Raw genomic sequence first — 12,344 nt, forward strand, 5'->3', positions numbered from 1 at the left:
TTTCATAACTCCTCAGTCAATTTGGATTTGAACCAGCAATATTAGTCATTAGTCTTTTTGTAAAATGTAAATGGATCATTTTAAAATTGTACAACAATCTACCATACCCACAAAATAAGCACTTGAATTGATTTTGGGGGTTGTAATTATAACCATTTAGGAAGAAGGAACCACTTTTATTCTGGTGAATTCTCTTGTCAAATATTTTATGGCAATAACAATTTAGAGCTGTGTTTTGAATGGTGTGAACTTATCACAACTGTTCGAAGTTTAACATATGTGGTCCTATCAAACTCCACCCTGTGAGACATTTAGTTTATCTGTAAAATCCTTGAGGAACTTAAGAAAAGTTGTTGTGTAATGTATATAATAGTAATAAAAAACTCTGCTTTCAATACTATAAAATTGAATTTTATTTTGTTTTGTATTTTGTTTTAATTTTTTTTTGGTGAAACCTCTGATTTAATACATATATGGTGCAAAGTTGAAATCCATTAAAAGACTTCATGTTAATGTTACAGACAGACTTTTGACAATAAAATTACAACTTAGAAGGGAGATAACCTAACTTGGTGGGGGGGTTTATATGTGAAAATCTCAAGACCAATTCAAACTATAGAACCAAGGTTTGTATGAAGGTTGGACATCATATGTAGACGTGAATGAAGGAATACAATTATTGCTGGAGGACTCTGAACCAAAATGATCTATTTTTTAGGATTTACTTTTAACATGTATCTCCATATGAAGCAAGGATTATGAGCTCTCAGTATTTTCTACTTAAGTAATTGATAACTACAAAGTCCTTTTCAGTTTTTTTATTTGAATTAAACTTGTATTTACACAACAAGTTTACACAGTATAACAATATAATGCTGACATGCTTACATATACCTGATGATTTCTACAGAGACATTTGTTCCTAAAGAGTTCCACAAGGGGAGGTAATCTTTATATGTCTTTTCAATAAAAAAATTGTCATGAACTAAAACATTGAATATAACAACACACATGTCTTAAGTTATTCTATTTTTAGAAAATTTATAGGTAACAATTAAATACTGTATTTAGCCATTGTAGTCATAGTATTTTTGAGCACTTCTGCTAAGTTTCTGTATTTAGAGAATGCTTCAAATACCATCAATGGAGAAATCTGATAATCCTGGAGTTAAAATGTAAGACAGTGTTTCTCTAGTTTCTTAAATTAATGAAATTTTATATGGAAGTTCTCAAAATCTATTAGTATAATATAAAAATGATTGACACTGAATCTGACCAATTGCCAAGACCATGTAAAGCTGAATAAAGGAGAACTTCTTTTAATTATTTCTGCAGGCCAAGATGTCAAAATTAAGCCGAAATCTATGAAAATCCAACCATAATGTTAAAGAACCTTTCTTGACAATATCAATGCAATCTGCATCTGATTAAGAGGGTGTCTGTGCAAAAACCAGGCAGAGGGTTGCACATGACAAATTTTGTTTTAAAAAAGTTTTCATTTATTCAACTCTTTATTTTTGTGCAAAATTTGGTTGCTTTTTTAGGGAACATTAAATCATTTTCAGAGCCACCCATTGTCACATTCATAATTTTTTTTTTACTATTTGACATACATATGATTTAAACATTACATTAAACTAAAAAAAATCAATGGGATGAAATTTACCATATGCAAACCATATCATAACATCTGCCTGGTTTTCACATGGATAGCCTCTTAAAACAATCAATACATGATCTCCTATTCCTAACAGAGTTCTGTAATTAGATATCTCACTATGCATTTATAGATACCCAGCAATTTCTCATGGAAAAAGACTTTCCCAGCAGTCTAAAACATTTGTCAGCTTTGGCGGTCATATAAATTACTCACAATTTGGTGATTTATGATGTTATACTCTTGAGAGTGAACACAATTTACATTATAATGAATTATGAAACTGAGATACTCCACTTGAAGTAAATTTTTAAATATGGATGAAATTATGTATGTTGTCAATATCTGAATGTGAAACTGTACACTTTATTCAAAACAATACAAAACATCATTCTTCAAGAGTCATTTTCCCACCGAAGTACAAATGGAAGTTACCAATAGTCAGTTTTAACAAAGATGTTTTTAATACAAGTACTATGATAACGATTTGCATATATCTATAAAAATATCATCCTGTAATACATTACTAGGATTTTTCTCAGAAAAAATATGTTATTTCTGTCAACTTACAAAATGTAGTATAAAACATTAATTCTTAAATCAACCAAATTGAGTCTAACTGACTCCAAACAACTTCTACCAAATTATTCTGTAAGTATGTAAAATAAAGACAAAATGAAGAAGAGAAATGATGTCTGTACATAGGGAATGTAACAATGTCAGAATCTACATCAGAGTCAACATGGATTTTGTCATTTTCACTCCCCCCCCCCTCCAATGAAAATTATAGCTGGAGCTTTCTTGAAGTTCTAATATTTTTAAAAATTGTGACAAAAATGTATTAAGTTGGTCAAAATGCCTTATTCAACAGCACTTTTTAAGCTGATGACAGGAAGACAATAAAAGATTGGATTTACTATTTTAATTAGTATCAGTTTGACCATTAAATTACAACTGAAAACAAAATATGTATCATGTGAAAATCATAAAGAATTGTATCAAAGATTTTTTTTTCTATCAGTTCTCTAAGTTCTTCTGCTATGAAGGAGTGGAAGTGACATGTTCCACCTGAACTGTACTATACTTTACACAACTAATGAGATCAATGCAAAAACAGTGTGTGAAATACTGTATAAAATATTGCAATACACAAAGTACAAATGAAAAATCTATTGCAAAAAAAGAAACACAAAAATGAGCAGCTTTGCAAAGCAAATACAGATACCAAGCCATTCATTTAAATACACATGTGTAATGAAACATCCTTGCTTCAAATTTGTATGGGATTTTAACTTTTTAAAAGAAAGAAAAAACCCACACAGCTGAATGCTGTAGAAAAAACTTAGAAGTTAATAATTCTAATACCAGTAAATTGAATGACAACTTCATTGCAAAAGAAAAAAATTCAAAAGTTTTCTTGGTAATATAAGGTCAATAGAATTTTGTACGAAAATACTGTTAGGAAAAGATATCTGAGATTCTATTCTCCTTTAAATTGTTCTTGAGAGAATTTTTACCCCAATCACAGTTACAGAATCAAGAAATCCATCTTCACAAGTTGCATAAAATAGATAAATACAAAATGTTCTTTTGTTGGCTATCTATCAAGATTTATGTACATGCATTCTTTCCTTTCTAAAACCCTCCACAATTAAGAGTAAAATTTGCATGTACAAATACATGAACTGAACTAACATTTTAAATATTATAACCCATCAATACAATATATTAAATTTAACTTCAAAGAATGAAATATACAGAAAGTCCTCTCAATCAAAACAATGTATTCTCAATCACAACCTGTGTACCCTACAAATCATGACTCAGAAAAAAAGTAAACAATTTACATCAACCAAAGCTGTAAAAGCACAAACATATCTCAGTAAAATGCAACCAAAAATTGACTACCTCCACTACAGTGCAGTGTGAATATCTGTGCTTAAAAATTGCACTATGTTAAAGAATGTTGAATGTGCATAAAAATTGCACTCTTCTAAAATTCCAGAGTACTGGATTGCACTTATCCTTTATACACTACAACTCTGGTGGACTCCCTAATTTCCACTAACTACTGTGGGAGTTATGACATTTATAATAAGCAATGGTGGCAAAAGTTGCCATAACCTATTTAATCAACCATTTGGCATAATCAGATTTGATTCTCTAAAATCTTCAATGTAAAGAAAGTAATTCTATTGAAAAGTTGATCCAAGTCACTTGAAAAGACAAAAAAAAAATGTGTGTGTTTACAGTACCAAAACCAACCCTTCACATGGACCTTAAACATTATTACTAGAAAAATCAGCAGAAAATGACATACTAAGCCTATTTTCAGCAGGGTACAGTAAACACACACACATTTTTTGGCCTAACAGAAAAGTTTACGAAACATTGTAAAAAACTGAACTTCTAGTATGATTTTCTCATATAGTTTTTGTCAAGTTTTCTTTCAAAGAATATTTGTTTACCACACACGTCAATGGAATATTCTACTATGTTCACATTAAATGTCCTAGCTAAATTTACTTTCATTTACTAGAAATGTTATATTCTGAGCCATATTTGGTTATTCATGCAAAGCTGGTAAATTCATCAAAAGTATGTCAAAAAATATTGTCCACTGTGATAAAATAGGAATGAAAATCCACCTGATTTCTACAGTGTGAACATTCTTAAAGTTTGCTTAAAAAATATTCATTTGATGTTTCATTCAATAATATAGAATTCATGTCAACATTAACATCCTTCTGAAATGTGCATGGATTGTTTTAAACATGTAAGTTTGCCACTGGACGTTTCATAGCATAGTCCATTATGCATTTCTCTGCATTTGAAGCACTGGGATTGTTTATCAGTTACCACATGACTGTCATGTAATTTGATCATGTGATCTGTGTAAGAGTTGTACTAGCACTATCTAATTCTGTCTGACTGGGTTCTGTTGGAATGGGAGTGTGGCTGTGCCTCTTTAAAGAAGGTGAAAATCGACTCTGTATATTCTGCATGTAGCTCTTTAAAAAAAAAGAAAATCAATTTAAAATAAACCAATATAAATAAAATAATCAAGTGGATTAATTTCAGTCCCTTTAATATCATTGGTGGATATTACTGTCTTAATTTGAGAAGTACCACCACATTCCTGACATCAATAATATTATTGGATAGAAATTTATTTGTATTTTAGGTGTATCGCTTTTTACTAGTGTCAAATAAAAATTACCTTATTCTCAGAATCCCCAAAATTCTAGGTTTTTTTGTTACTTTAATAATTTTTCACTCTACAAGCGCCCTATTATTTGTTGACATATCAAATGAATTTGATTTTTCATATTTTTGATCAACTAAATTATAAGTATATGAACAGGAGAAACAAAAACTAGTATTGAGTTATAAAAATCAGGAAATCTGAAAAGTTTGCCAAATTAGGATTGAATTATCTCCCTTTGTCTAGTATTGCATTTTCAAGTTCAGTTTGTTTGTTCTGTTTGTTGGGGTTTAACCCCCAAACAGCAATATTTCAGCTATATTCAGGCGATGAACATGAAGTGGATGATAAAATGAACATGAAATGATGATGAAATGAAAAATGGGATGGGACACAAGGATAATGGGGTTGGCAAATGTTGATTGCCACTGGAAATAGGAAGAGGTGGGTAGGGTCGGGCAATTTAAACTCCTGTGGCAGAGCCCTATAGTTCTTACTTCGGGAGAATACCACAGTAAGGTTCTTTAACGTGCGAGGAACGTGGCATTTTTCCCAACACGGTGCACCACTATGGTTTGCGGTCAGGTTTTCCGTATTATAGCCTGACAATCCCAGTATGTAACACACCAGGGGTACCCCATTCCACCACCTGGGGCACACAACCCAGTTGCTCTGTGGGCAGAGCACCCTAGCCCCAGCTACCGTTCTGAGCACTATTTAGTTGCCTTTTACGACAAGCTTAGCACTGCTGCAGGCCTATTCTTTGATACCCGGACCTGCACGGGGCTCAAGTTCAAAGTCAACAAAAAGAGCAGAACATGGCAAAACCAGGAAAATCAAGTGTATTCAATGAAACCTTACCTGTGAGATTATGTCCCCTGTGGTACGTCTGGCTTTGTACAGATGACGATATCGTGACTGTGTGTCTGGTTCCTGCTGTCGTTTTCTCACCTTCTGTAAACTGACTTTTTTGTTCTTCCTGCCCTGGGATGCTGTAAAAGTAGACAAATTCAATAAATATGGAATAAAGTCTTAAATTATCTAGCCTTAATATGGCTGAAGGGTTCAGTTATAAAAAAGTTACAAACAGACCCTTAGTGGTAAGTTTGTGAGCATGCTCAATATACACTTCCCCGAGGTAGGGCTTGGGTAGAACAAAACAATTTTCCTTGCAGAAGTGTATTGAGCATGCTCCATCTATGTTCATCAACTATCCTACAGTTAGCACAACAGGGTCTATTGTCCATGTATATTTACATGTACATGTACATGTATTTTCAATTTTCACAGATGTAATGCTACTTATACACCTGTCTCCAATCAGGAACTTGCTCCATGCTCTAATCATTTTACAGTTTTCTGTTGTCCAGATTCATTTGGAAGTGGTTTTGTGTACTTAAGCACAATGCACTTAATGTCAGCTAGATTACATGTAGTTTCTAAATGAGATATCACCATCTTTTTTTCAGCTGTAGAGGACACTTAACTTCCCAAAATTCTGATAACCTTGTTAAAATGAGATTATGTGTTATTTAACAGAGAACAGAAAATGGATGAAGAAAAGATAGATGGTTAACTCAATATGACATTTTCAATTACAGCTGGATGAAATTGAAAGCTGGATGGGAGGTGCCCTCTCCTTGAACCGTAATTGTAATGTCAGTTTCATGTTGTCTGGTTGCTTTATTGCAGACAGTTTACATTGTCAACAAATGACATGAACACCAGGGTACCCTACAAATTATAACTCACCAAAAAAAAAGTAAACAATTTTCATCAACTAAAGCTGTAAAAGCATAAAAATATATCAGTAAAATGCAACCAATCCATGACATTGCAGTGTGAATATCTGTGAAAGCACTTTAATTCAAGGATACCAATTTTCGTGAATTAGGGATGAAATACAAGTTCATGGATTCTTGAATTCATGGTTTTGAGGTTTTCAGTATACACATCAATAGAAATCCAATTTTCATTGGGAATCAAATTTCGTGGTTTGGCTTACCCATGAAAATTAGTACCCCATGAACAATAGTACTTTTACAGTATCTGTGCTTAGAAAGTTGCACTCTTTTAAAAATTCTTTTTTTTTAAGGGTACATATCCTTTTTTTAAATTATGGGAATGTTGTTATGCAAAAGTATAGAATACTATATAATTCTGCAATCAGACTTGGAGATCAAAAGCAGGCAATGAAATTACCCGACATACTCAGACTGATACTTCACTTTCACATTTGATGTAATCAAATATTATTCTAGAATGTTGACACATTTTGACAATGAACAGAATACAAGACCAGAAATTCTTAGATAAATTTAAAAATAGAAAATTGTTAATGATGTACGTGCATGAATGTTTCAAATTGTGAAATTGTACATACATGTACAGGATTTTTATTGTACACGAAAAATTTACTGCAGTACATGTATGTGAATGGGCATACTGCTAATGCTTAAGACAACAGCAGATTTAAGGGGAATGAACTTTGTGTATAATCCTCTCCCTCATAAATAAATGAAAAATATGACATGAAATACTTTTTAATAAGTATTACCCCTAAAATTTATTTCTTGCTCCACTTGTTAATTAACCTTAATCCACTTTGACTACTACTGATAGGCAAGAGGCATCGATGCCAAGGGAAACAAACATACCCAAGTTTTTAACAGTGTATAACAAAAATACCATTTGGTTCTTTCATGAAAACTGAATCATAAGACCCTTGATGTGGTTGACATATACATATTTAAATTTCATTATCTCCCACTGTGATAAAACTGTAAAAATATTGGACAAAGAGATTTTAATACACTCTAACAAATTGAGGATCAAGTTTTTCATATTAATCAGTTCTATTGTTGGAAAATCAAATTTGACAAATGTATTTCCTGTATCTACTTGGTATATTGGACACAGATTCATTTAACTGGAAATAAACTTCAAATGAGTCAGAACATAAAATATGATAAATGACTCAATAAAAAAATAATTTGTAATGAAAATTTTCATATTGAAAATATTTTTAACATTTTTTTCTGATGAGCAATACTTAAAATCAAAAGAAAATATGAAAATGTCCAAAATGACCATAAATGACAAAAACATAATATTTTAGAATTTTTTAAGAACAAAAAGGTATCTGGACTAAATGCTAGACATGTCTCAAGATAGAGGAGAGTTCAACCTCACCCCAGATTTTATGCACCTGTTCACAGTGAAGAGATATTGGTCATAAATATATCCTTTGAGTTGTTATTTTAATTTTTAGCTGTATTTTGAAGAAGTGGCATGGTTCAGTTACCATGGATAGGATGGATTTTATAACTTTTGTTGTTGGGGCCTTCCAGAGCCAACTTATAAGTGTGTTTGCACTTGTTGAAGACCTTTCTGTGATCTCTGAAAGTATTGATACGATTTTGAATAAAGGTTACGCGCATGTACATTTGTTGCATTTCACAACATCCATACTTTTTTCGATGATGCACAGATAAAAGTCCAAGTGCAACCAAATTTCAAAAAGTCCAGCATAAAACAGTCAAGATATTAAACACATTATTCTGCTAAAATGACATTTTTCACTACGACAAGAACAATGACCTTTTCATCTCTATGCAAATTCTGAATCCTTACCATCTCTATGGTCGTAACCCTGTCCTGTGATTCTCCATTGTGTAACCGTCCCAACCATGAAACAGAACGGCCAACATCCCAGCAACACCCAGCTGTACCAACACACCGGAGTTGAGTAATCTCCCTTGGCCCGCTCCCATATATAGATCATAATCACAAATTGTTCAATAAAATAATCCAGGCAAGAAACCATTAGAGCACCTCCAAATATGCTGGTTCCAAGAATCGTAAATGACTTTTGGAATCGTAAAGTTAACAATGCGAAAATTAATCCAACTCCAAATAATATACCAATTGGAATCCACCGAGTTGATGGATGATAAAACTGTTCTAAAATTACTAAAACACAAATGGCGATGGATAATCCAAACTGGAATCCTGTGAGAAATAATCCAACATATTGCACTAACATGGTTATTATGCCAAGAATGAGTCCAGCACCAATGGCCACACCGATTTCACCACCGATTGGTAAGACATCATGTTCTGATAAAAGTAAATATGAAAGCACTGAAGCAAATATAAATCCAGTCAGAAACATCACTGCTTTGAAAAATCTGTACCCTGAAAAATAAAACAACAGCATTTTCGATTCAAAATGCATGTAAACCATTCTGCTAAGTTTTATCTCTATAAAGTTTCATCAAAATCTATTGAGGAGTTGGTATATTGGATATGATTTCACAAAGCCAACACAACTGCTGAAATTAAAGTATACAGTAAAAAAAAACATTACAGTAAAATATGGATTTGAAAAGTTCTATTTTAAAGTGAAAGAAATATCTGGTACTTTATTATAGACAGACATAAAATAAAATTCTGTTCCATGTACATTTGTATCTATGCTCCCACTAGTACAGAAATTTGATATCGTAGAGCAACCAAATGTGCTTATAACATATGTTTATATATAAAACCACACACAAAATTTGAAATAAATCCATCCAGCTGAGGCAATTGCTACCAAAATTCAGGCATACGGATGAATTCCAAAATACCATCCCCTTGTTGAGTGGGGTACACATGTTATCTGTTTGCAGGGGTATGCTGATGTAGTTTGAACAGAATAATCTGTGAGCTTTGTTTTCTATGGGAGTCAGAAAATTTAACTTTTTGTGGCACATGTATTTTAACTGCCAGCTCTGAATCATAAGGTTTTTGAAATTAGCATTTTAAATGAACGGTGAAATGTACTGCAAATCTGATTTTAAAATCATTCAAATTTAGGAAAATTAAGTTGACAAAAAAACTACCAGTGTCAATGATTATTAATTGATCAATATTTTTCATGTTTGACCATATTTAACATTTTATAAAATTTCAAAAGTTAGTAATTTCATAAGGAGGGGGCTTGCATGTAGGGAGATGTTTAGTAATTTCATAAGAGGGGGAGGGGGGCTTGCATGCAGGGAGATGTTTAGTAATTTCATAAGGAGGGGGGACTTGCATGTAGGGGGATGTATAGTAATTTCATAAGAAGGGGGCTTGCATGTAGGGGGATGTATAGTAATTTCATAAGAAGGGGGGCTTGCATGTAGGGGGATGTTTAGTAATTTCAAAAGGAAGGGGGTGGCTTGCATGTAGGGGGATATTTAGTAATTTCATAAGGAGGGGGGCTTGCATATTGGGATATGTTTAGTAATTTCATAAGGAGGGGGCTTGCATGTAGGGGGATGTTTAGTAATTTCATAAGGAGGGGGGCTTGCATGTAGGGAGATGTTTAGTAATTTCATAAGGAGGGGGGCTTGCATGTAGGGAGATGTGCTTTTATGTTGATTTTTTTTTTAAACATGCTTTAATGCATGCATAATGCTCTAACACACAAAATAATAACAATTTTAAACTAGATAAAGTGATGCCCCTGCATTTAATCTTCATAACTCATAATTGTAAAAAGCACTTTCTCAGATGTGTTATTGTGTCTGTGAGACACAAATGATGCCCCCGCATATGGTTTTGAGTAAAACTCAGCATATCTGAATGAAACTTAAACTCAATCTGTAACTAATCATGACAGACTCACATACCAAAAACCAGTCAAATATCTTCGAGGGTTTACAAAAAAAGTGCAGAAAACTGTTATTTCCATGGAATTTTTTAAGTCCAGGGCCCATAATTTTGGTAAAACTCAGCATAGCGGAATGAAACTTTAACTTTATCTGTAACCAATCATAAAAGAATCACATACAAAAAATCAGTTCAATATCTTCAAGGATTTTCCAAAAAAAGTGCGAAAACCTTATGGGATGGACAGAATTACGGATGGACAGACGGACAGGGGTAAAATAAACATGCCCCCAACTTATCGTTGCAGAGGCATAAAAAATACTATTTCATAAGGAGACATGGGCTATTATCAGGCTTGGATTCACTATGGGGGGACCCAGCATAAAGAACTTTTTTTTTGCATATTATTTTTCTCACAAATTCAACACCCCAAAACTGTTCTTGCCATGCTTCACTTAGCCTTTAATTCTATTTATGCCGCAAACCTAACAGTCTGGATTGTCTCTAAATGTGATCATGTTTCAAATAACAAGTTGAAGAATATACATTTAGTAGAAGCCTTAAAACTTTCTCCACTTAAATATCCTCATTAAAATCTCCATCCTTTAAGATATTAACTGCTTTCTCACAAGGTTGTTAATTCCTTCTAATACCATTTTAACATGCCTCTCACCACATGCTGCTTATCAAAGGTGTACATTTTTATGCCTGATTTTATCTGCTTACATGAGAAATTTCAAATTCTCTGTGAAGTTAGAAGATAGTTACAAGAAATTGCACCCAAATTATGCAAGAATTTAAACATTTTTTTTTTAAATTATGAAAAAGTGAATCAGCACAAACATTTTACACTGTGACATCTTTTTGCCCTGACAGCATTTTTTTCAAATTAGGCCATACCAAACTAAAGACATCCTATTCATTTGAAATTTTTAAGAGATGAAAGGAACATAACTCTTATACAAAATAAAAAACCCTGCTTATCATTTAATGCTCCACACCATTGAGTTAAAATAGTTAAGAGGGTTTATTGAGGTTAAACAAAAGATTAATACCAAGAAATTTCTATATCAATGCCTTCATGCTGAGATGATAGATATGAAGATGATATAAGCTGACTACTATTCCATTAACCTCATAACTAACAAAAAGGAATGTTAGATTATAACTAGGAAAATTTGGATTAAAAAAATAGGTCTATAACAACAAAGCCAAAGGTTTAGCAAGATTTCTAAAAGAAGCCATTGACCCAAGCTGCTCTTGTAATATTTAAATGAAATAATCATGAAAGTCCCTGTGTATGGATTCATAGGGGTAAATCTAGCATATGCTGCCACCCCCTCCCCCCGCCACACACCCCCAAAAAAAAAATTAAATTGGGAATTTTTTTTAATGCAAAACATTATGATTTTAACCCCAAAAATTTTCAGGCCATGCTTTCTTTGGCCATTAATCTTATTTACGCTCCTCTATTCCGCCCATGGTCTCCTAATATTTGTGTGACATGATCCATTAAGTTAAGTCTCTAAATATCTTACACCATAATTTAACAACACTTAGAAACTCATAGCATTATGACCAATAACAAATGCATTTATAGAAACTCATCATAATCATGATGACCCTAGTGTCATACTCAAATGGACTTTGGGGGCTGCAGAAAGGGAAAGAGCTGGGATGATAACCTGAGAATTTTTCTATGATTGCCTTAGATGAGAAATGCTGACTTATATCTATCCTATTAACCTAAAGCTAACACTAAGGAATGTTATGTTAGATTATGTCTTCCATGGCAAAACATCAGATAATTGGTAGTAATAGACTTATGTCTGATCATCTGTG

At 32.8% G+C, this 12,344-nt stretch overlaps 1 protein-coding gene across 7 annotated transcripts in view; it reads right to left on the reverse strand.

Moving 5' to 3' along the window:
- Nucleotides 1-803: 803 nt before the first annotated feature.
- LOC148602348 (transmembrane protein 198-like) overlaps nt 804-12,344 on the reverse strand; it is a 46,460-nt gene continuing 34,919 nt past the window's right edge. For all 7 annotated transcript variants that reach the window (XM_088553627.1, XM_088553625.1, XM_088553624.1 and 4 more), the window contains 3 exons: nt 8,496-9,059; nt 5,724-5,854; nt 804-4,668 (listed from right to left, as the gene is read on the reverse strand). In XM_088553627.1, the coding sequence (XP_088409753.1) occupies nt 4,540-4,668; nt 5,724-5,854; nt 8,496-9,059 (824 nt within the window). In that variant the 3' untranslated portion in view covers nt 804-4,539. The remainder of the gene's footprint in view (nt 4,669-5,723; nt 5,855-8,495; nt 9,060-12,344) is intronic.

Source organism: Perna viridis, chromosome 11 (genome assembly GCF_037379345.1).
Source record: "Perna viridis isolate PV_CMFRI_1.1 ecotype Kerala chromosome 11, ASM3737934v1, whole genome shotgun sequence".
NCBI lineage: Eukaryota > Metazoa > Mollusca > Bivalvia > Mytilida > Mytilidae > Perna > Perna viridis.